At 58.4% G+C, this 24926-nt stretch overlaps 1 protein-coding gene across 1 annotated transcript in view; it reads right to left on the bottom strand.

The window, feature by feature from the left end:
* Window positions 1-24926, bottom strand: part of Dpp6 (dipeptidyl peptidase like 6) — a 456045-nt gene that overhangs the window by 33862 nt on the left and 397257 nt on the right. The window contains exons 11-16 of the mRNA XM_042677192.1: window positions 15565-15688; window positions 13984-14022; window positions 10256-10363; window positions 9924-10015; window positions 9020-9067; window positions 8254-8372 (exon numbers count right to left, since the gene is read on the bottom strand). Coding sequence (XP_042533126.1) covers window positions 8254-8372; window positions 9020-9067; window positions 9924-10015; window positions 10256-10363; window positions 13984-14022; window positions 15565-15688 — 530 coding nt within the window. The remainder of the gene's footprint in view (window positions 1-8253; window positions 8373-9019; window positions 9068-9923; window positions 10016-10255; window positions 10364-13983; window positions 14023-15564; window positions 15689-24926) is intronic.

Raw genomic sequence — 24926 nt, 5'->3', positions numbered from 1 at the left:
TCTTTCTTGCGTGTTCCCAGTCTTATGTGAACTTGCACTCTGAACCCGTGTGTGTAAAGGAACCCGTGCACTGTGCTTCTCTTGGCCTGGTTTTCGTACTCTCTCAAGTCCTCGGCACGTGTGCCCCTCAGAGCACACACGGCACCAGTGTAAGAACTGAGCACTGTAGTCAGCAGAGGACAAATTATATTGTTATGCTTGGCCTAGGCTTAGGAAGCGAGAACCTCAACAAAAACACTCGCCCTTTACACACGTGGTTGGTGACAGGTGCTGTTTTGGCTCAGTTGAGCATCTGACTTCCAGACTGATATTGCTCCTGCAAGGAAGCCAGTGGACCGCTGGTCAACACGGATGGCTCTTTCCTTGTCCACGAGAGGCCCCGCCAGCAGAGGGTGAGCACCGGACTGCAGAACAACAAAGTGCGAGTCACACCACGGACGGGTGAACAGGAAATCTTTACTTTGTGTCTGTTTTCCAGCATTCATTCTCAGCTGCCCCGTGGCCCTGGCAGATGAAGCTGGAATGATGGATGGGAAGGGACAGAAAACTGCGAAGAAACAAGTCATCGGAGTAAACACGACCATCACGGTGGAGACGCTGGCTTCCTCTCCTGTTCTTGGTGGACGCTGTGTGATGGACAGCGTCTGGGAGCTGAACCACGGGGCCCCCACAGCCCGGCAACCCCTCGCACACATGGTTTCCAAGGGCAGCTGCACACAGCGAGGAGCATGGCTCGGGAGAGATAATTGGCCGGGGCCTGCTCGGCCGGTCCCAGATCTCTTTATTTGCAATCTCATGAATTATGGATGCCTGATCTATAAAGAGTGTACATCGAGGCGGTATTATCATACTCATAAGCAGAGCGCTAGCCAGCTACCAGAACTTCTACAGATAACTGGAATGTCTGTTCCAAAGACAGTCTTTCCCAGTCAACGCTGAAGACTTTTTTTTCTAGCTGTCTCATGGTGAAACCTGGTTATCCTTGATTTCAAACCTGGGATTGGCCCTCCCCGCCCCCCAACGCCACGGCGTGTATCCAACATTATGTCTGGGGAAACTTGAAAGTGGTTCTATTTCCCAGGCAGCCGGCTGCCACAGCCAGCCCAGCGGGGCTGCAGGAGCGCTGGGCTGCTCTCCTGGCTCAGTGGCTCCATCTCTGTAGGGGAGCCTGCCATGCTGACATTCTGCAGGGCACCCAGGGTTCTGGACAGGCATTTTTAGGAAAACGATCTTCCTAGTCGTTAAAAAAGAATGCATCCTTTCAAAATTCAGCTCCTACCTCTGGGCTGTCGGTTCATACAAGCTTCCAGGTCTCAGAATTTTTGATTCAAAGCAAACTCATCCACCGGAAGGAAGTTTTAGATGTTGGGCAGAATTCAAAGCACGAGGGGAGGGCCCTGTGTGTATCATGGGGGGACCCCTTGGCTGGCTGAGGTGTTCCTGCTTGCCCAGGTGAATCTCGAAGCTCCGGGCTTTGTCCTTACTGCCCTGTGGTAATAGCATGCATCACAAGCTGCCACACAGAGTCCAGGATTTTGGAAGTGATTTCTGACCGAAGCAGTTGCACCCTGGTTTGATTCTGAATGGTATCTTGATGCCGTATGCCTTCGGCCAGCGTGCAACGTAAGAAGCTCCTGTATCTTATGCAACTTGTATTCCACACAGAAAGGCACTGTGGTTTTCCCAGGAAATTGGGCATGCGGCAAAACAATCTCAGAGGCTGCGTACAAGCTCCACTGCAGCCTGCGGCTGTTGCCACGTCCTCCTTTGTGTGTGTGTGTGTGTGTGTATGTGTGTATGTGTGTGCGCTGCTACTAGGGCTTGAATATGGGGCCTTACATCTTGCTAGGTTTTTTCCCCCTCTACTCTGGTGCTCTACAATTGAGCCACATCTCTACTTCTGGCTTTTTGCTCATCAGTTAGAGGATTTTTCTGCACAGGTGGGCTTAGAACTGCGATCCCCCTGTCTCAACCCTCCTGAGTAGCTGGGATTACAGGAAGAGCCACGAGGCCCAGCTGTCTACCACCTCCTCACAGGTTGGCCTTTTCTTTTCAGGAGTGCGCACGGTCTTGCGAGCCAGGCTGACAAGGGCAGCGAGTGGGGCGTGTGGCTGGCGTGGGCACAGGCCAGTGGGCTCAGTGCAGCCCCCCTCCTCCCTGCCGGCCGCAGGATAAATAACAGCCCCCAACTCTGCCAGACGGGCTCTACGTCCCAGCCTGCGTGGCAGGCGATCTCATTCCCGCTTGCAGATGAGCCAGCACACCCTCTCTCCTGCCTCTTTCTCCCCAGTGATGCCGCTGCTCCCCCCAGCCTGTCAGTTCTTGGCCACCCACGGTATTTAGCAATCGTCCCGGGTGGCACGCTACATCTTGATTTTTTTTTATTGCCCTCTGTTGTCGGTGTGTTTCTCTCCACGGCTGCAGGCCCTGGGCTGTGAAATCTGCCACTCCCACCCTTCCAAGCTGTTCATGGGAGTCAGGCGTGCAGGCTTGGGAGACGGCAGGGCCAGGCGTGCCCATCTTCAGGGACTCCGAGTTCGCCTGCAACCCCCGGGGCCCCTTGAGGGCAGAGCCCCTTCCTCCCCCCTCTCATTCATCCTCTGGATCCAGCACCAAGCAGTGTCTGCAGACCAGTGGGTGCCACGGAAGCAGCCCCCAAGCCAGGCTTCGGGGCAGTTTGCCAGGCCCAAGTGAAGGGGCAGGGCGCCCTCTGGTGTCCAGGGCTGGGGTTCACAGAGGCGTTCTGCGCTAGCTGCACCTTGGCTCAGGAGGGAGTAGGGGTGGTGCCCCTGGGGCCCCTGGCCGACGCAGAGCCAGTGCTGGCGCGGACACAGCTGGGATGTGTGCCGTGGGTCTGCTACCTTCACCCGTGACTGGGTGGGCTTCGCTGTGGGGAGGTGCAGCGTGAAGCACGCCACGCCCAAGCCGTTCCCGCAGCTCCCAGAGCCCCAGCTCCGTGCTGTGTGCATTGCATGTTGGCTCCAGAAAAGTCCCTGGCACACAGTGGGAGAATGCCCTGCCCCCCCCCCCGGGACACTCAGTGCTTGGAAGGAGGTCTCCCCCTCCCCATGCCCGCTGGGGGCGGGGCCGCCCTTCATTCTCTGACTCCAGCCACCAGTTCCTTGCCTGGCATAGCTGCTGCTCAGGAGTGAGTCGATGGCGGCGGTGGGACCCAGGCCTTGCTCTGGGTGAGAGGAAGCCAGCAGCCAGTCACTTTTTAGTAAGACAGATTGCATTCTATTTTGCAAGACTGCATAATAAGTCATGTCCTGCGAGCTTATCTTGTGAAAACAGAGAGGTGTAAATACTTTTGAACTGTTACAAGGAAAAGTCAGTATCTCAAGCCAGCAGGCTCTGCAGTGTGTACCCTCTCTCCTTTTCCCTTCCCCCTCCCCTTTCCTCTCCTTCCCTCCTTCCTTTTTTCTTTTCTTTCTTCTTTTTCGTCCCTTCCTACCTTCCTTCCTTCCTTCCCTCCCTCCCTCCCTCCCTCCCTCCCCCTCTGTCCTTCTTTCCCTCCTTCCTGTCTTATTCTGTCTGTCTCTGTCTCTGTCTGAGGAACTACATGCACACAGTGAAAACAGAGGCTGCTCTGAACCGTGAGGAGCACTGGTAAATGTATGCTGCCTTGCTGTGTTGTTGGTCAAGCAGATGAGTTTCCAGAACACAGAGGCGGCTCCCAGGCTGCTTTGGAAGGTCAGCAGTAAGTTGCCAAGAATGACCCGGGCCCAGCTGCCCGACTGGCTTACACTGGAGGAATGCTAAGGCCGCTTAAATTCTACAGAAGGGACCCCAGCGCTCAGCTCCGGACCTCTCCCACTGGCCATGGTGCTGAAAGTAAGCTCAGCCAGATCAGAGGGATAAGGGGTCTGCGTCACTGACGTGCAGTTTGGGGAAAGTCCCAGGTGTGCTCAAGGAGGGGAGGAGAGGGAGGGAGAGATGAGGGGAGGGGAGGGGAGAAAGCATTACTGCTCTCCCCGTTCCCCCTCGGTGCTAGCTCAAGCCTGTAATACTGACTACTCAGCAGGCTGAGATCTGATGATCTCCGTTAGAAGCTGGTCTAGGCAGAGAGGTCCATGAGACGCTCACCTCAGATTAATCAGCAAAAAGCCAGAAGTGGAGATGTGACTCAAATGGTAGAGTGCTAGCCTTGAGTACAAAAGCCAAATGAGTGTGAGGCTGAGTGACGTGCGTGTGTGCGTGCACACACATGCATGGAAACACACACACACACACACACACACACACACACACACACACACGCGCACACACACACACACGGACCCAGACACAAAAGCCACCCATGGGCCTAAAAAGAGATTTAGGCCTTGTCATACTTCATTTCCCCAGATTTGTTCTCCCTCCACCACCACCTCATTTTGGCTTAGTTGTTGCTGGCTGACATGGAGTCAGGGCTCGTGACTTTCACCTCCCTTCCCTTGCACAACTTTCACAATCATTCTTATGAAAGTTCTCTGAAAGCTATTGAGTGCCAGTGGAGCGGGGAAAGAAACACACACTAAAAGGCTCTGCTAGTCCATTAAACACCAACCAGCCAATACCAGTCCAGTGGGAAAAATCACCAGGACACTGGTCCAGAGAATCAGGCATACAAAGGGAAAATGAGTAGAGTAACTGACAGATGTCCTTCGGTCTTTGGATATGATTGCTATGGAACGATGCGGGAGAAACCCATTAATAGGAGCGCTATTTTGACACTCTGCACCGCTGATTAGCTATATTTACTGAGAGCCGTGTGAAACGAGGGGTCCCCGATCTCTGAGGAGGCGTCACATGCCCGCTCCTCTCCGTACCCCTCCCCGGAAGCTCGGACCCCTCTGTCCCCATGGGAGTGTCATACCCCAGGAGAGCAGGCTGACCTGCCGTGGACACTCGAGTGTCACCTTGAGTGGATGCTGTGTGGAGAGCAGAGCCGACTGCAAGTGTCCACTTCCTCAAAAGGAACACTACAGCTGAGGTTCTGGGTGGACAGGGGAGAGACCGGGGAGCATGGCGGAAGAAGCAACATTGAATTGAGCTGCACTGTACTCACAATCTGATTTGTTGAGTGGAAACCCCTTGGGACAACTACTTAAACAGAATGGTATGAACTCAGGGTCTTCTGCTTCCTAGAAAACACTACACACAAACACGGGAGCTGCCGCTTCAGCCTTCTTTCTGGAGGTTGTCTTTCAGATGAGCTGTTGAACTTATTGTCTGGGCCTACTTTGGAACATGATCCTCCTACTTTTGACTTCCAGAGTAGCTAGGATTATGAGCATGAGCCTCCATGCCCAGCTTCGTATTTTAATTGGCTACCAACATTTAGAAATCAGATTTTCATATAAAATATGGATTCTGCGCTTCTCTTGAACTACTGGGAGACCCTGAAATCCAACAACTTCTAAGTGGCAACCAGTGGCCTCCGCCAAGTCAGGCATCTCACAACAGACACAGGTGTGCCTCCAGTCCCGTGCCTCTTCTATGCCACGGGACTCCTGAGCGAAGGACCAGGGAGGGGTGGACAGCCCAGCCTCTAGAACGCTGAGAAATTCATTTCTACGTTTTAGAAACGTGCCAGGGTCTGTTACTCTGTTACAGCCATTTCATAAGGCACAAGAGGTCCTGTGGTGGCTTTTGGGCCTTTGTGCCTAGAAGGGAGGCAGGGGATGTGACTCAGCGCAGAACATCCCCGGAGGCCTCAGGGGCCCTGGGCGGAGAGGGAGGGGACGGGTTCTACAAGGTCGTCTCTGCGTGTGCAAGATGCTGGCAGGGAGCATGGAATCAGCAGTGGAGGAGGACTCTTGCAAGACCGTGCTCCTGGGAGCACTTGGTTGATTCGAACTTGTCTTCCTGGGACCGCCCACCCCCCCCAGGACAGGGAAGAATGAAAGGGGAGCTGGGGGCATTGGGGGTTTCTGGAATTCTTCTCCCCGCCATCCCCTCTCCTTGTGGATGAACACCAGGGACAGGGCACTGAGCAGTGAAGTTTTCCAGTCCTTCAGTTTTTCAGGACTTCAGCGGTCATGGATTCAAGATGGTGTGAGGAGTATGCAGTGCAAACAGATCGCTGTTCTAACAAAAGCAGCCGCCGTCCTCTGTGGCTGGTGGGATGGATGTCCCAGCCGTAGCCACAGGAGGGACCTGCCCTTGGCCCCGAGCCCTCCACACGCATTTATCCTTACCTCGGTAGATCAACGTCTTCTTTGAGACCTCTTTTGTTAGGAACGTAACTTTCATTTCTTACTCTTTCATGAATTCGTATCTAATCCTTCCAAGATGAGAATAAGCTACAAAGGCCATCTCTGTACCCACTGCGGGACCTGGCTCACTCTTTTATGTATTCTTAATTTTTTTGTTATTATAAAGGTGACGTGTGGAGGGGTTACGTCAATCAGGTAAGGAGTACATTTCTTAGCCAATGTCACCCCTCCCCTCTCCACCCACAGGTTGTAGAGTTCAGTTTCAACATAGTGTCTAGCGAGTACCACCGCTGCATTCGTTTACCTTTTGTCCCTCCAGTTCTGTGCCCTCTCTTACCCTCCCAAAGACAGATAAACAAACAATCAAGAAAAAAAAACAAAACAATGACACATTAAAAAAAACTTGTTTCGATTTCCTGGCGTTCATTTGGATAGCCTTTGTGTATTCTGCTGGGTGTGACAAAGCAATTGCATGTTTGGGATGAATTATCAATGAACTTGGGTCCTAAGAACATACTTTCCTGTTTTTTGTGTTACTTCCATTTTTAATTTGCTTGAAAAGTTACCTTCAAAACTGTTTTGGTAGTTTTTAAAGGTGGCCCAGGAATAGCGTGTTTCAGACATCACATGAGCTCACGTGATCGTCACACTCTTGCTGGTGACGTGGCAGGGAGCGGGCTGAGCGCTGAGAAGACAGCCCAGGGCTGACGTGCCCACACAGCCGCACGGCCGGAGTGCCCACACAGCCGGAGTGCCCGCACAGCCGGAGAGCCCGCACAGCCGGAGAGCCCGCACAGCTGGCGTGCCCGCACAGCCGGAGTGCCCGCACAGCCGGAGTGCCCGCACAGCCGGAGTGCCTGCACAGCCGGAGAGCCCACACAGCCGGAGTGCCCGCACAGCCGGAGAGCCCGCACAGCCGCAAGGTCCGCACAGCTGGAGAGCCCACACAGCCGGAGTGCCCGCACAGCCGGAGTGCCCGCACGGCCGGAGTGCCCGCACAGCTGCACGGTCCGCACAGCCGGAGAGCCCGCACAGCTGGAGTGCCCGCACAGCCGCACAGTCCGCACAGCCGGCGTGCCCACACAGCCTGCGAGCCCGCACAGCCGCACAGTCCGCACAGCCGGAGAGCCCGCACAGCCTGCGAGCCCGCACAGCTGCACAGTCCGCACAGCCAGAGTGTCCGCACAGCCGGAGAGCCCGCACAGCCGGAGTGCCCACACAGCCTGCACGGTCCGCACAGCCGGAGAGCCCGCACAGCCGGAGAGCCCGCACAGCCGGAGTGCCCGCACAGCCGGAGTGCCCGCACAGCCGCACAGTCTGCACAGCCGGCGTGCCCGCACAGCCTGCGAGCCCGCACAGCCGCACAGTCCGCACAGCCAGAGTGTCCGCACAGCCGGAGAGCCCGCACAGCCGGAGTGCCCACACAGCCTGCACGGTCCGCACAGCCGGAATGCCCGCACAGCCCGTGCGCCCGCACAGCTGGAGTGCCCACACAATCCGTGACCCCACACAGCCGGCGTGCCCACACAACCCGGGAGCCCGCCCAGCTGGTGTGCCCACACAGCCCGTGACCCCACACAGCCCGCGAGCCCGCACAGCCGGCGAGCCCGCACAGCCCGTGAACCCGCACAGCTGGAGTGCCTGCACAGCCCACGAGCCCGCACAGCCCGCGACCCCGCACAGCCGGTGAGCCCGCACAGCCCGCGAGCCCGCACAGCCGGTGAGCCCGCACAGCCTGCACAGCCGGCGAGCCCGCACAGCCCGCAAGCCAGCACAGCCAGTGTGCCCGCACAGCCCACGAGCCCGCACAGCCCATGAGCCCGCACAGCCCGCGAGCCCGCACAGCCGGTGTGCCCATACAGCCCGCACAGCTGATGTGCCCACACAGCCCGCGAGCCCGCACAGCCGGTGTGCCCGCACAGCCTGCGAAGAGGTGCTCGGCTCCCGCCCTGCAGGCCACTGGCCTGTGGTGCTGTGGGCTACGAGAAGCGTGGCCAGGCCGCTCTCAGCCCCAGCCCCCGCCGCAGACACGCCCAGGGTGGCGGCCACTCACCTTCGCACTTGAGCAGGAAGAAGTCCATGCTGTGGCTGAAGCTGGCGCTGAAGTAGGTGCAGTTCTCCACAAGGTCGCAGGACAGACACTGCCGGTTGAAGTTGCCCACCGTGTCGGCACTGGAGGGACGGAGGTGTGGCATGAGCGAGGGTGCGGGGGGGGGGGGCAGGGCAGCCACAGCCAGGCCTGGACCCCTGCTGGCCGATGCTCCCTGACATGCCTGCCCCGGGGAACCTTCTGGCACGCAGGGCCCTCCCACTTTTGAGATGGCTTGGTGCTCTGGCTGCTGGATGGCATCTAACGGGTGGGCTGTGTCACTGGGGCTCCATGCGGGCCCCGGAGGGAGAGGGCATGGCCACGGCCACAGTCATTCAACGCTTTTCATTCCAGTGACATTCTCTGAGCGGTCTGGCAATCTGAGGGCGGTGGAAGGATTTCACCATCTCTCCGTTCTCTGAGCGCCTAACGCTGGAGTGTAACACCAGCAGGACTAGCAGTGGCTGCTTCCAGACCCTGGTTTCTCGAGCGTGAAATGAAGGGGAGACTTGCTCCCCAAGTCCAAGGTGGGAAGCAGCCCAGTGGCCCTCAGGAGGGGGGACTATGCGAGCCTGTGACGGGGGAATCCCCATCCAACAAACGCACAAGGATGGAGCAAAGCTGTAGGTCGGCACTCTGCATTTTTTCCCTCCAGGCCTTACTGCTACTTGTCATTGCGTCCTGACCGCTGCAGAGCCGCAGTTCTGTGAGGACGGGGAGGAGCGCTCACCTGTACAGCTGCCGTCTCCGGGGCAGGTCCTCCGTGCTCAGGAAGTAGCTGCAAAGGCGGTGAAGGGGACAAGGTGATGTTAGTCCCCCTCACCGGGGCACATGGGCCCCCTGCCCGTCCCGTGGTCCCTCCCCCACCCCTAGCAGGCCACGCTGCTGACCGGGCCCAGCTCTCCCTGCGGCCACAGCAGGCCACGCCGGACGCCAACGAGCCATGACCTGGGGGCCAGGGTGAGGACAGCCAGTGTGAGCACCAGGGGGAGTTTCTGTACAGATTAGAAATCATCTGGAGCGCAGGGTCCGGACGCGCTTTACATTGTCCAGCTGATGCTCCCGCCGTGGGAAGAGGGACGAGGGAGACAGTGCGTCCCTGGATGCGGGGCCTGGCGCCCGGGGTGATGGACATGGCGGGGCGGGGCCTGGATGCGGGGCCTGGCGCCCGGGGTGACGGACGGGGGGGCCTGGATGCGGGGCCTGACGCCCTGGGTGACGGACGGGAGGCCTGGATGCGGCCTCACGGAGCTGAGTCCTGGCTCCTGCTGCCAACTCTACAACACGCAGCCGATTCCTGAACGTCTGTGTGGCACAGCCTTCCTTGTGCAGCCATCAAACGAAGCAAGAGCAGGTGTGGGAAGCCTTCCGCTCAGTGCGTGGACTGGCCGAGCCTCACGAAACAGGCACCTACCTGGCTGATCTGTCCCCTCACAGGCTGGCACCGGCCTCGCTTTGTCGGGGCCCTGAGCAGCCGGGGCGTGCGCTGTGAAGCTGGGGTGGGAAGGGAGGCTGCCTGTGCTACTTTTGACCCCTAGCAGCCAACGTTAACAGAAACAGGCCGTGGGGTGGGGGGTGGGGTGCGAGGGGCTACCGGCCCTGGGGGCAGTGGGGCCCGGCCAGGACGCACTCACATCTTGTTTCTCTTCTCATCGTAGGAGAGGATCCTGGTCACGTCCCAGTCCCCAGACGTGATGGACTGGATGTTGTCATTGCTGCTGTTGGGCTGGAATACCGACGGTGCGTCAGCCAAAGGTGCTGGGCCTCCTCGGGCCACACCTCTCCTTCCACCTGCTCCTTTGGGGCGTCCCAACCGCAGCCCAGCCCCCTCTGTGACGCCCTGCCACCTGCCCACCCTCTCCTGCTCTGTGTGTCAGGGGCTCCTGGGACCGCTGGAAGAGTGGCCAAGCTTGGCCGAGAGGCCAGCACCAGCAGCCCCGGCCCAGCCCCAAACCCGCGGCCTTACCTGGGATGAAGACACAGTGATGTGGTAGAACTTCCCCCGGCCCCCCTGCGGGATGGCTCTGATGAAGAAGAACTTCCGGCCGTCCCTGGAGAACACGGGCTCTTCATTCTGCAGAGGCAAGACCAAAGCCATTGTGAAATTCCCTCGTTGACTAAGGAATGAATGAATGGAGGGTTAACTAATGAACTAATTTCGCAGTGGTGGCAATTCAGCCGGGGACCCTGTGCATGCCAGGTGGGTGAGCTGCAGCTCAGCCTTTCCACTTCAGTGTGGAGAGTGACCGGGAAAAAGCATCCGGGGGCACAGGTAGCTCCCTGGTGCTGAGGATCCGCACACCTTTAAGGAGGAGTGCCGCGTGGTGCTTCCCCGGGGGCCACGGCTCACACCTTTGGTTTTCTTTCTTTCTTTCTTTTTTTTTGGTCCGGTCGTGGGGCTTGAACTCTGGGCCTGGGCGCTGTCCCTCAGCTCTTCAGCTCAAGGCTAGTGCTCTACTACTTGAGCCACAGCGCCTCTTCAGGCTTTTTTTTTCTGCTTACGTGGTGCTGAGGAATTGAACCCAGGGCCTCAAGCATGCAAGGCAAGCGCTCTACCACTGAGCCACCTTCCCAGCCCCTCACACCTTTGGTTTTCTAAAAGGAGGAGTGGGGAATCGAGAGACGAGCGAGACCTACTCAGAGCCGACCCCAGCCTCTGTCAGTCCCTGAAACATCAGTGGAAGACAGGGGCGTGTGCTTTGCCAAGGGTGCAGACAGCGTGTACGTGTGTGTGCATGTGCGTGTGCACGGCGTTCTCCAGGAACTGTGCCGCTCCTGCAGTATCCTTCACCCCAGAACAACTAAGATATTAACAATCACAAACCCAGCTGTACCCAGTTGTGTCTGCTTTCAGTCCCATCCTTCATTCTTTTCTTTAATAGCATTTATCTCACCCCGAATAGCCCATGAAGAAGATGAGAGGCAAAGAAAAAAGCCACATGGGTGAAGTCCCCAGGCTCTACAGCATGGAAGGGAGGGGAGAGGCGGCCCAGCGCCTTGGTCTTGCAGTGTGGTCCGGCAGACAGGAGGGGACACGGCTGGCTCCAAGCAAAGGTCACTCTTCTCTGGAAACACAGCCACCATTCTCGGGTTCCCCGGGCCAGAGCTAGGGGCGTAGGGGTGCAGCGCGGCCGTCATCCGGGTTGGTCCCCAGCGCAGCAGCCCAGCGCCAGCCTTCCCGAAGCATCGACTTTCTGAGGCTCAGGTTTAGAAGTTTCCGTCGGTGAACACCAATGAGCTGGCTACCAAGTCTGTTTCCTGACTCAAGGAGCTCCTGCTCATCTGGGAAGAAGACAGGACGAACCCAGTGGACCCCGGGAACCTCAGCTCCCCAGCTGTGAGCGAACATGCGCAAATAAGATATGCCCGGAGGAATAAACCGCCACGTGATTAAATGACATTTAATCTCCAGGAGGCCTTACTCTGCAGATATTGACTTTCCTCCGTGGAGTGGGAGGCCGGGCATTTAAAGGGAGGGGCAGTCACGCCAGCTGCCCTGGAGCAGCTGCTCAGCTGACGAACTTCTGTGTGTCCACAGCAGAGTGCACCAGCCACAATGCCACTTTGTTCTGAGGAAGCGTTTAACCTTTAGACAGAATGTGACGGGATTAACGTTAATTCTGAGCCTTGTTCACGGGAGAAGGCCGGGCCTCTGATGGCATCCTGCAGCTCCTGGAGGCTCCATTGGGGTTGGCTCCTCACTTAGCAATTCTATACTTAGTGTCCAGGGTGGGCCTGTTGACCAGGGGCCTGGACCTGAAGCCTGGCTCCACCTCTGGCTCCAGGCTAGGGACGTTTCTGGACTCTGGGAGGTCTGAGGCCTGGATGCTGGGCTGTACATCCTCCCACCAGGAGGATGACAGGGATGAAAATTCCGCCTGCATGCGCTCCTGTCACCCAGGGTGAATCCCATCCTTCTTGTCCAGTTTGCCAATCCCAGTTCAGAAAACTCAAAAGCCAAAAATCTGGTCACAGATGGAAAATAGTCCCAAGGACTAGCTTCAAGCAAAATGATGGCTTTGGGGCCCCCCTCCCCCTGCTGGGGGGGGGGGGGAGGGCTGGCACCGTGGGGGAGGGGCTCAGGGCTCAGCACCAGAACCAACTTCCCATGATTTCGGCATCAGCAGTGGCAGTGTGGATGAGGACAGCAGAGGGCTGTCTGTCTAGTTCTCTAGAATATTCCTTGAACTTGGTGGACGTTAGTTCATGTGGTTTCCTTTCCATGAAGGTCCGAACTGAGTCTCAGGGAAGGAGGAGGGAGGAGAAGTATGGGATGAGGCTGGGATTGGTGGAGGTGTGGGTCACTCAGAAGAGCAGTGCTCCGGTTGGGCGGTTGCTCACCCCGTCCTGCTGGAATGAGTAATGACCGAGGTGCAGCTGTCCAGGCTGGGAGCTCCGGGGCTTGTCCTTCTGTCCCACTTGGGAGACGGGCGTGTGGAGCGAGCCTGGCCGCAGCCGTGCCTCTCAGCACCGTGAGGGCCTCTGCTGACACAGGGCCTGCGTGTCCAGGGGACGGTCAGCCGTGTGGAGGTGGGGGGGCGGGGGGGGGCTGGCCCAGCCTCACACGCGGGGCCGCAGACATGTGACAGATGCGCACCGAAGAGCAGATATCACGGACTCCCTCCGGAGGAAAGGAACGCCGCGAGAAGCCGTGCAAAGTGGATTTCTGTGCAGCCTGTACAGACGCTGGGAGCTTCTGTCCCCCGGGGTGGGCGAAGTTTTACAATCCATTCACTCGCGGTGTGGGAGGATGAGTGGTTTTTGTGGTGAGTGTCTTCTTGTGCTGTTGGAAGCTTTTCTGCCAGTCCTGTCTATGGCCATCCCTGTTCATCCTGTCCAACATTCCCAGCCCAACTCCATACAGTCCCACGTTCTGCTCTGCAGGGGGCAGACGCATCGTGGCTCCTCAGAATGGCAGTGCGTGTGTGGATGTGTATGCACTTGTGTGCATGTGCGCGCATGTGTATGTGCATGTGCATGTGCGTGTGTGTTTGTGTGTGTGTGTGTGTGTGTGTGCGTACACCTAAGCTGTGACCCAGGAGGGGGCTGTGGGCTGCTGGCCGGACCTGACTGAACAATGCAGCATCTCAGAGGAAAATGTTTCTATAACAGAAAACAACACCTTTACATGTTTTAGGTAGATTTGTTGTTGTTGTTGGTGGTGGTGGTGGTTGTAGGCTTGAACTCTGGGCCAGGATGCTGTCCCTTAGCTCTTTTGCTCAAGGCTAGCGCTCTGCCACTGAGCTACAGATCCATCTCTAGTTTTGGGTGGGTCATTGGAGATAAGAGTGTCATGGACTTTCCTGCCTGGGCTAGCTTTGAATGGTGATCCTCAGATCTTAGCCTCTTAAGTAGCTAGGATTACAAGTGTGAGTCACTGGCACCCGACTTAAGTAGATTTTTTTTTTTTGTTTAAAATGTTACCTTTTTTTCTTAGCAAATGCCTTCAAGTTTGCATTTTACAACCAGAAGAATAGCTATTTTAGTTTATGCTACTCTTGGGAGTGCTGGGGGTGGGGGGGGCAGCTCCTGAGGAGAACTGAGAAGCTTGCTGTCCCTGCTCCAGGCACACACACAGGCACCTAGCTGGCGAGCCTTAGGTGGGCTCACAGGGGACGTGTGACAGGCAGACACCCACCCTGACCATGGGCAGGCGCTCTGTGTGGCGCAGTGTGGTGTCAGGCAGGGGGTTACCTGTCTGTGGAGCCATGCTTCGCTTTCATCCTCGTGTTTCTGGAATGAAAGAAGAGCATTAGACAGGGTTCTGTGCACGCACAGGGTCTGACCAGCCGTGCAGAGAACGCTTAGGCTTCCCCGCAGGGCAGCTGCCTGCTCTCCCAGCAGCCGCTGTGGCTTGCTCGGGGCTGAGATGATCCCCGCCCCTGTGTCTCGGGCCAGCACACCTGCCTTCAGGCAGGAGAAAGCCAGCATCGCCAGTAGCAAGGAAGACGCCTTGTGGGGCAGGCCCGGTGGGAGGCGGGGCCATTCGCCCCTTGTCGTCCGCCCGGCTGGCGCACAAGCCTCAAAAGACTACACTAATATTCCTGGAGTCATGGAGCCAAAATTCCAGGTTCCAACTCTTAGAAATAATCCTGGTAACCAAAGCCTTTTAAGAGGGTTAAACTAGGCAGGAAAGAGGATCTCACAGAACCATGCAAAAGGACACATCAGGAACAAAAATGAACGAACAGAAGTTCCCAAACATGAGGATCCAGCCGCCCAGCCTAGTGACGATTGGGTCCTACAGCAGGGCTGGTGCTGGGCTGACCATGGCTGGGGTCCTCCAACCACAAGCCACAGGGAGGAGGAGCTTCTGTCCATGGGCCAGAGGCAGGGGCTCCATAACCATGGGCTACAGGCCAGTGCCCAGAGGGCATAGGGACAGGAAGCAGCTATAGCTGCTCAACTCTGCGTCCACCCATCTTCTTTCTTTTCAGACAAGTACATCAAATATCTGGAATCCACTCCAGATGACAGGCCCGTAGGCTGGTGGTGAGGACCCCCGTGGTTGTCTGGGAGCTGGCCCTGGGCAGCAGGCCAGAGCAGCCGTGCAGGGCCACCTGTCCCACAGGATTGGCCCGTACCAGCCCTGCCTGTCTAGAACGGAACTTCAGGGTCCACGAGCCTTTCTGAAAGATCCTCCAGAGGGTGCTGATTGTCTTCTAAATGCAGTGATTTGCTTTAACTCAGGGCTGTGGCCTGGCGAGGTCTCTACCCCATGGAGAGGCTTGGAGGGTGAGTCCCAGGCCTCGAGGGGAGGCCGGGGTGACACCTGCTGCTTTCTCAGATTACCAGGCCTGTCTTTAGCTTTCTGTACCTCTCCTGCCCTTCCCTTCATTCACTCCCTTTCCCCACTGTGGCTGAGCCTCCCTGACTCACTGCAGGCCTCCTGGGGCCTGGGTGGGAGGTGCCTGGCCCTGGTGGTGGAGGAAGGAGCAGTAGAACTGGGTCAGGCCGGGTTTCTGTGCCAGAGCCCACGGGGGCCCTCTGAGCATCAGCTAGCTGCTCTACCCACGCTCTGGGCTGCAAGTGCAGCACAGGTACTTGTACAGTACGGGATGTGTCCACCAGGGGGCACCGAATCCAGAGACCTGGACAGCAACAGCCGCAGCAGCTAGAGTCTTTTAACATTTCCCCAGCAGGAAGGGATGGAAGTAACTTCCACTGCCATGGCTGCTTCCTGACACAGCCCTCTGCTCAGTCCTGGTTCCCCTGCCCAGTCCCCACCCCCGCCCTGTCCCCCTGCCCAGTCCCCCAGCCCCGCCCCCTCCGTACCTTTGTGCAGACCCCGGTCGTGGCGTCGCAGAGGGTCAGGATGGACACATTCTGCGCCCGGTTCAGCCAGGTCACGGCAACCTTGGTGCTGGTGGCCCACTTCACCATGGTGATGTAGTACTCCCTGCAAACACATGGCGGCCACGGACACGTGGATGGGAGCCCACTGCAGCGGAGGCGGGAGGCCGCGTGCCTGGACCCCGTGTGCCCGGACCCCGCGTGCCCTGACCCCGCGTGCCCGGACCCTGCGTGCCCGGACCCCACGTGCCCTGACCCCGCGTGCCCGGGCCCCGCGTGCCCAGACCCCGCGTGCCCGGACCCCGCGTGCCCGGACCCCGCGCGCCCTGACCCCGCGTGCCCGGACCCCATGAGCCTGGACCCCACGCACCTGGACCCCACATGCCCCAACCCCGCGCGCCTGGACCCCACGCACCCGGACCCCACGCGCCCCAACCCCGTGTGCCTGGACCCCACGTGCCTGGACCCTGCACGCCTGGACCCTGCAAGCCCTGACGCCGCACCCAGATGCAGGGCCAGTGGTGGTCAGCATGGACGGTAGGGCCAGTGGTGGTCAGCATGGACAGTAGGGACACGTGGTCAGCATGGACCGTGGGGACACTAGTAGGCTCCCTAGGCTCACGCACAGTGTGCAGATGGGCAGCACCATGGCCAGTGGAACATTACACATGAGCCACAGATATTCAGCCGCACTGCAGCACTGGGCCCACGTGGGCTGCCCCCGGGTGTGGGGTGTCCCGGGTGTGTGGGTGTCCCAGGTGTGTGAGGTGTATCCGGGTGTGTGAGATGTCCCGGGTGTGTGAGGTGTATCTGGGTGTGTGAGATGTCCCGGGTGTGTGTGGGTGTATCTGGGTGTGTGTGGGTGTCCCGGGTGTGTGAGGTGTATCCGGGTGTGTGTGGGTGTCCCGGGTGTGTGAGGTGTATCCGGGTGTGTGTGGGTGTCCCGGGTGTGTGAGGTGTATCCGGGTGTGTGAGATGTCCCGGGTGTGTGAGGTGTATCCGGGTGTGTGTGGGTGTCCCGGGTGTGTGTGGGGTGTATCCGGGTGTGTGTGGGTGTCCCCGGGTGTGTGTGGGTGTATCCGGGTGTGTGTGGGGTGTCCCGGGTGTGTGTGGGTGTCCCGGGTGTGTGTGGGTGTATCCGGGTGTGTGAGGTGTCCCGGGTGTGTGAGGTGTCCCGGGTGTGTGTGGGGTGTCCCCGGGTGTGTGGGTGTCCCCGGGTGTGTGTGGGTGTCCCGGGTGTGTGTGGGGTGTCCCGGGTGTGTGTGGGTGTATCCGGGTGTGTGTGGGTGTCCCGGGTGTGTGTGGGTGTATCCGGGTGTGTGTGGGGTGTATCCGGGTGTGTGTGAGGTGTATCCGGGTGTGTGTGGGTGTATCCGGGTGTGTGTGGGTGTCCCGGGTGTGTGTGGGTGCCCCGGGTGTGTGTGGGGTGTCCCGGGTGTGTGTGGGTGTCCCGGGTGTGTGTGTGGTGTATCCGGGTGTGTGTGGGTGTCCCGGGTGTGTGTGGGTGTCCCCGGGTGTGTGTGGGTGTCCCAGGTGTGTGGGGTGCTCCCAGGTGTGGGTGCCCCCGGGTGTGGGGTGCCCCCGGGTGTGGGGTGTCCCCGGGTGTGGGGTGTCCCCTGGGTGTGGGGTGTCCCGGGTGTGTGTGGGGTGTATCCGGGTGTGTGTGGGTGTCCCGGGTGTGTGTGAGGTGTCCCGGGTGTGTGTGAGGTGTATCCGGGTGTGTGTGGGTGTCCCCGGGTGTGTGTGGGTGTCCCGGGTGTGTGTGGGGTCTATCCGGGTGTGTGTGAGGTGTATCCAGGTGTGTGTGGGTGTCCCGGGTGTGTGTGAGGTGTCCCGGGTGTGTGTGAGGTGTATCCGGGTGTGTGTGGGTGTCCCGGGTGTGTGTGAGGTGTCCCGGATGTGTGTGAGGTGTCCCGGGTGTGTGTGGGTGTATCCAGGTGTGTGGGGTGTCCCGGGTGTGTGTGGGTGTATCCGGGTGTGTGTGGGTGTCCCGGGTGTGTGTGGGGTGCCCCTGGGTGTGGGGTGCTCCCGGGTGTGGGGTGCTCCCGGGTGGGTGTGGGGTACCCCTGGGTGTGGGGTGCTCCTGGGTGTGTGTGGGTGTTCCCGGGTGTGTGTGGGGTGCTCCCGGGTGTGGGGTGCCCCTGGGTATGGGGTGCTCCCGGGTGGGTGTGGGGTGCCCCTGGGTGTGGGGTGCCCCCGGGTGTGGGGTGCTCCCGGGTGGGTGTGGGGTGCTCCCGGGTGTGGGTGTCCCCTGGGTGTGGGGTGTCCCCGGGTGTGTGTGGGTGTTCCCGGGTGTGTGTGGGGTGCTCCCAGGTGTGGGGTGCCCCTGGGTATGGGGTGCTCCCGGGTGTGGGGTGCTCCCGGGTGTGGGGTGCCCCCGGGTGTGGAGGTCGCATGTCCCAGCTGATGATGTTCCCTGACTTCGATTCCATACCACAGTCCAAGGAAAGCACACAACGTAACTCCAGGACCCCCCACTCAGCGAGGAGGCGGGCTGAAGGCAGGAGTGGGGAGAAAGCCTCACCCACAGCAAGGTCGGGCAGGCACAGGCTGTGTGCTTCCCCTCTTCTTTAAAGTCAAATTAGGGACTTCATCTGATTAGGAAAAGCAGTGCAGGTCCGGGCTTCCGGTGCACCTGGCTTGGTATCTGAAGCATCACTCCCAGAAGTTCACCCAAACCTTAACATTATACTCGGAGCCAACCAAAATTGCAAAAAGGTGTGCTGGCTGGTGCTCCTGCTGATTGGCCCTGTCACACGGAGCCGCCCACCACAGGGTTATGGTTTACATTTCAGAAGAAACAAATGTCAGAAAAATAATTGCCAGAAATGCATAGCCTCAAGTGGATTCCCAGAACATTCTAAAAGCCGGTGACCTCATTCAGTCCCCTCCCCCGTCTTCATCTCTAATGAGATCTACTGTTTGGAACAATCACTCTGTGGTGTCACAAGATCTTTTACCATGGTGGCTCATCCACCAGACCAGCTGGAATTGTTGCGACATTTAGTAATTATTTCCAATGCAGAAAGAACTAAAGGACCGAACGCCTTGAAGTAAGTCTCAGTTAGACCAGGAAATTAAGTTGTTGCGTGTTGGGAAATCCCATTCCTCAAATCGACCGGCTCACCAAAGTGTTCAATAACTCAATTGCGATCCAGGACATGTGGCACATTACAGAAGCCTTGGCATCAGTGGTCTGGCAGGGGCTGGAGTGCACTGGCCAGGCCCACCTCAAGTCCTGGGAGCTTGCTAAGAAGGTGTAAGCAGAGGGAAGGAGCACGCACAATCCGACATTCACAGCTTCAACCCTCTCAGTGGCAAGATGCCCAAATCGTGGCCATTCCTGTGGCCATCACCTGTACCATGGCCTGCGGGCCACGGGTCTGGGCCCTGCCCCGTGGATCCTCATTCTCCACAGGCAATGTGTCCTTTCAACCCCTTTTCTCAAAGACACTCCCCTCCCCCCCAACACTGCCCCCCCTCCCCCGTCCTGTCTCTCGCCGCCTCTAACCCAGAAGCAGAATTAAAATATGAGGTTCACCTGTTCCCTCTGTTCCCTTACGTACAGATGGACATTAAAAACGCACGGGTCCTTAAACGTAGAGCGAGAGAGGGCGGGGCCGGGGGGGGGGGAATGCATGCTCTGCTCTCCTGGAAAACCTTTTACTTTTGGTGATGTCCAAGTCCACAGCAGATAGCGATCAGAAGCTTGAAGGACCCTGGGTGCCAGCACGTGCCCGTGATGAGCCGGGGTGCTTCTGGGGGTGGACCCCACATCCAGCCATGGACGCGAAGCCACGTGGCCACCCGTGCATGCCGCCAGCACCCTGCATCTGCGTGAAGTCCAGGAGACAAGGCAGGAACGCCAGGGTGGCCGTCTGCATCCAGGGTCCCCCACAGAGGAGGGAGAGCCCTTTCCTGTTTGTGAGCTCAGTTATTGGTGCGCCCGCCCCGTGCCCTGTGTGGGCTGATGCATTGTCTTCCACGCACATCACTGTCCTGGAGGCCGGCAGTGACATGCATCCTCCCTCGCCCTTCTATTTCCTCACTTAGTGGATGGGGCCCTGTGCGTGGACGCGCTCCCTGGTTAGCAAGCTCCGTGGGAATGCCTGGGGAGCGGAGACCACGAAGCGGCGTCAGGCCGCGTCCTCGGGGGTGGCCTGCCGTGGGTGGGGTGGGGTGTGCCCTGTAGCATCGCTAGTGCTGTACGCCCCACACAGCCATCTTATGGTTACTCTCAAAGCAGATTGCTGGTCCCAGAGCCTGGGAGGTAGACGCCACCCGGCTTCCGGCGTCAGAACGAGGCTCTGGAGGAGCCAGTGCTCCCAAGGCAGGCCCTGAGCACCACCGAAAAGGTCTGGTCCAATAAACCAGGCCTCTCACCCTCCCTCTCTCTCTCTCTGCCTCTGTCTCTCATTTTTCCTGCCCTGGTTTGTACTGTGAGGCAGAGGAAGGAAGAACTCGTAATGATGATTAGGACCTTAGGGGTGTGCTTTGGGAGGCCTCTGCCACTGGAAGTCCCCAGCTGAGTAGGGATTCTTGATGCCCTTTGTGCCTGCCGCCCCTCTGCCCGTCCATCAGCCCGCAAGGGGCCCGGAGAAGCGGGGTGGCTGTGTCCCCAAGGCTCGCCCGTGTCCAGGATTCCTGAGGGGCGCGGGGAGCATGTCATGGGTGCACGCAGAGGTACAAGCACGGCCCGCACGTGGAGACCCTGCACGCGTGAGGCTGCCACAAGGCAGTGGTGTCTGGCCCGCTTTGACCAGCTTTGACGGGGCTGTGGAGGCACCAAAAACTCATGCGAAGTCGCCGTGCCACCAACGATGAACACTGGCTGAGGGGCAGATGGAGAGTGAGCGTCCCTCTCTCCAGGCTCGACCCCGCCCCTCAGCAGGCTGAAGAATCCCGAGAGCCAAGCCTCCAGTGGTGGGTGCTGCAGGAGGAAGACTGCCCAGCTACCCACTGGCTGAGGGTGCCAGAGGCAAACTCTAGAGGAAGTGCACAGATCTCAGAGCTCGCCTTGCCTTGCTTGCGTCTTCCGGGCTCGCTCCCCCCCCCCCCCCCCCCCACCTAGAGCGGGCAGGCGGCATCGGGGATCCGAGGCCTTGGTGGCCAGATCAGCCCAGGCCCAGTCATGGGGAGAAAGCAGGGAGCAGGAAGCCCCCGCATCGTCTCCAACTGAGCTGTTCACAGTGTTCTTCCAAGGAGGAAATGGATGGCCGGCGCTGGAGTGCTCAGGGAACAGGGGAGGGAGAGTGGGAAGCAGGATGTGAGGCAGCTGTTGCTGCAGACATCAGGGCTCAACCGGGCCTGAAGCGCCAGCTCTGCAGGACGGCGCCATGTTGAGATGAGAGAGAAGCGAAGCATTCTGAGACTCACAGGAACTGCTCATGTCTCGTTTCAGCAGCTCTGACATGGGCAGTCGACTATTGGTAGTGCGGGGTAAACGTCACTTTAAGTGAAGTACATCAGACCTGGAGAAACAAAGGCGCCGTGGTTCCCCTTACCCGTGGAAGCCAGAATGAGCGTACAAACGCCTGAGGAAACACGCTAGGTGGTGTGCAAGTGTGCACAAATGCATTAACGGGGTACTGGCTGGCCATGGGCACACGGGCAGGAGATTACAGGAAGGAGAAGACGGTGGGCACTTACTTCTGTGGCTTCCTCGTCTCAGTCCCCCACTGACCCAACTGAGCAGAGTACTGGGCACAGAGCAGGAACTCAGACTATCTCTACTGGCCATGAGGATCCCTGGGAGGCTGGGGCAGAGTAGAACACCACAGCAGGAGACGCGGGCTTGGAAGCTGTCTCTGTAGGAATGAGGCATGACTTTGTGAGGGCATCTGCTCCCTGGGGCCTCCCTTCCATCCCTGTTGAATTGTAGGGGAAGCAGAGGGGGAAGACCCTGAAAACAGCAGAATCCTAGGACTGGAAAGCCAGGAGGACAGAGGCACAGTGCTGCCAGGGGTGAACTTCGTTCATGCACACCTCAGGGCACACCTGACACGTTTCAACACGTGGCTCTCCGTGCACTGCCAAGTGTCACTCTCCCACAGACCCCGTCAGATCCATGTGCCTGTGTGCTCACTTGCATCCTCTGGGCTTGCCGTCACCTGCTTACCGGCCTTGTGACACAGCCTGGTGAAACCTGCTCCAGTGTGTTGCTGACAGAACCAGATGTCAAGGTTGTATTGTGGCTGAGTGCCTGACAGCCAGCCAGCGTCTCATCCGCCAGGCCAGGCTAGGCAGTCAGGTGCTGTTTTTTCCGATGCCCTCTCTGGTCACCGACCTGCCAAACGGCCCATTGTCTCTGTTCCATAGCCCCTCTCACACGGGCCATGGTGAGGGACAGCACGGAAACGTATTTATCCAGAAGCCTAGCCTCAAGACTCCCTGAACTGGGTACTTGTACGGATGAAAGCTCAGAATCCTCTGACCGGCTGTGGCTGTTAGGGTGAGGGGTAGGGTAGGGTTATACTAGGGGTTAAGGGCCAGGTCAACACGTCTATAGAACAGAACTTCACTTTCTCTGCCTGGTGCTTCTATGCTCCCCACGTCTTCCCCAAGAACTTCCCCTCCCCGGTGAATAGAAAGGATGACCTGTCCAGCACAGCCAACGCAGGGGAGTGTGGCGGGGACGGCACCCAGGGCTGGCGCTCCCTACGGCCAGCTCATCTGAGCACAGAGGTGCCCAGATGGTCACCCTAACACAGAGATGGAGATGGGTTTCCTCCAAGGTCGGCTTGTGTGAGTGCATCACACAACTGCAGCGCAGCTCACACCAAGATCGCTCCCAGTTCAGGCCAGTTCACACCAGGTAACTCCAGTTCAAACCAGGGAAGGCCAGTTCACACCAGGGAAGGCTGTACATCTTCTGACAGTTGTTAGGATGGAGACAGAGGCAAGCTGGAGATGTGAGGGTGGGGGGGAACATCTTTAGACTGAAAGTGGAGTGCCCTCCATTTCAGGTGAAGACCACCAGGCGGAGAAGGGCCGTTCAGTGGTGCCACACCTGGGCCGCTGATGTCCAGGTGTCTGTCCCCTGATGAAGGGGAGCAGCAAGGAGAGACGCGCTGCCAGCGGGCTTCCCCGTCGGGCCAGGCCACCCGGAATCTCAACACAGAGGACAGAGGGGAGGTGTGGTGGCTCTGCACATGGGAGCAGTGGCTTCCGTGTCAGCGGCTCCGCCCAGGTCTGGTTCTACCAGCAGCTCTACGTGTAGCCAGCAGCTCTACGTGCAGCCACCGTCAAGTCATTGTTCACCATGGGAAACATTACAGTTGTGCATTAGCCAGTACAGCCTGCTCATGTGAAGAGCCCCTCAGGCACAGGATGTGGAGTAGCAGAGACTGGGAGAGGTGAGGGCGTGGAGGGCAGAGGTGGAGGGCAATATGGTGGGGATGGCAGAGAGAGAGGGGATGGAGGGGGTGGTGGCACTGGAGTGGTAATGACAGTGGTGGTGATGATGGTGGAGATGGTGGTGGAGATGGTGGACATGGTGGTGGAGATGGTGATGGTGGTGATGATGGTGGAGATGGTGATGATGGTGATGGTGGTGGTGGTGGTGATGGTGGAGATGGTGGTGGAGATGGTGGTGGTGGTGGTGGAGATGGTGGTGATGATGGCGGTGATGATGGTGGTGATGGTGGTGATGATGGTGATGATGGTGATGGTGGTGATGGTGGTGATGGTGGTGGTGGTGGTGGAGATGGCGGTGGTGGTGGTGGAGATGGTGGAAATGGTGGTGATGGTGGTGGAGATGGTGGTGATGATGGTAGTGATAGTGGTGATGATGGTGGTGATGGTGGTGGAGATGGTGATGGTGGTGATGATGGTGGTGATGGTGGTGGAGATGGTGGAAATGGTGATGATGGTGGTGGAGATGGTGGTGATGATGGTGATGATGATGGTGGTGATAGTGGTGATGATGGTGATGGTGGTGATGATGGTGGTGATGGTGGTGGTGGTGGTGGAGATGGTGGAGATGGTGGTGGTGGTGGTGGAGATGGTGGTGGAGATGGCGGTGATGATGGTGGTGATGATGGTGGTGATGGTGGTGATGATGGTGGTGATGGTGGTGATGATGGTGATGGTGGTGATGGTGGTGATGATGGTGATGATGGTGGTGATGGTGGAGATGGTGATGGTGGTGGTGGCGATGGTGGTGATGGTGGTGATAGTGGTGATGATGGTGGTGATAGTGGTGGTGATGGTGGTGGAGATGGTGGTGATGATGGTGGTGATGGTGGTGATGGTGGTGGTGATGATGGTGGAGATGGTGGTGATAGTGGTGATGACGGTGACAGTGGTGATGGTGGAGATGGTGGTAGAGATGGTGGTGATGATGGTGGTGATGGTGGTGATGGTGGTGGTGATGATGGTGGTGGTGGTGATGGTGGTGATGACGGTGATAGTGGTGATGATGGTGGAGATGGTGGAGGTAATGATAGTGAAGACAGAGGAAGTGGAGAGGAAGGAGGCAGTGGTGGGGTTGGTGGAGGTAGCGATGGAGAATGTAGGTGGAGGGAGGGGATGAGGTGGTGGAAGGGTGGTAGAGCTCAGACCATTAAGCATGAGGACTCGGCCATTTTGTACTGTCTGCCTTGCTCTGACGACCTTAGAGGAACTAGTCATAGACCATGTTCCACGTAAATCGGAAAGGAAGAAGGCTGAGCCAGTGTGGGGTGTGCAGTGGATACTGTGAGGGGCAGCCTGGGGGCAGGGGCCTCGAGAATGTGAGAGGCTCAGGAACTGTGGAATCTGTGGGTGCCATGTGCAGCCATCTGTGGGTGCCGTGTGCAGCCATCTGTGGGTGCTGTGTGCAGCCATCTGTGGGTGCCGTGTGCAGCAATCTGTAGGTGCCATGTGCGGCAATCTGTGGGTGCTGTGTGCGGCATCTGTGGGTGCCGTGTGCAGCTGGGTGCCATGTGCGGCCATCTGTGGGTGCCGTGTGCGGCCATCTGTGGGTGCCGTGTGTGGCATGGTGCTGTGTGTAGTTAGGCACCACATGCTGAGCACACACACACATGGCCGTGCAGGGTCCCTATGTAGTTCTGGTGGAAAATGGGGAAGAAGTGAAAACTTACATCTCCAGCTGTTACATGTGTGGGTGTCTGTACCCAGAGGTGCACCTGAGTCTGTAGTTCACACATCTGTACATCTCCACGAATATCTCCATCTCTGTACCATCGGTGCAAAATGAAGCTATGCCATACAAAAAGAACATCATGTTTCACAAAAGGCAGAAGGGAAAACAAGTGTCCAGTGCATTCTACAGGGGGCAAGGTTGCTACAGAGCAAAGCATGAAACAAGAGAGGCCCGGGGGACCGGCGAGGGCGCTGGACCA

Source organism: Dipodomys spectabilis, unplaced genomic scaffold (genome assembly GCF_019054845.1).
Source record: "Dipodomys spectabilis isolate Male_0828 unplaced genomic scaffold, ASM1905484v1 ptg000034l, whole genome shotgun sequence".
Classification (NCBI taxonomy): Eukaryota; Metazoa; Chordata; class Mammalia; order Rodentia; family Heteromyidae; genus Dipodomys; species Dipodomys spectabilis.
Note: the sequence above shows the minus strand (reverse complement) of the source record. Positions and strands in the feature narration are given on the sequence as shown.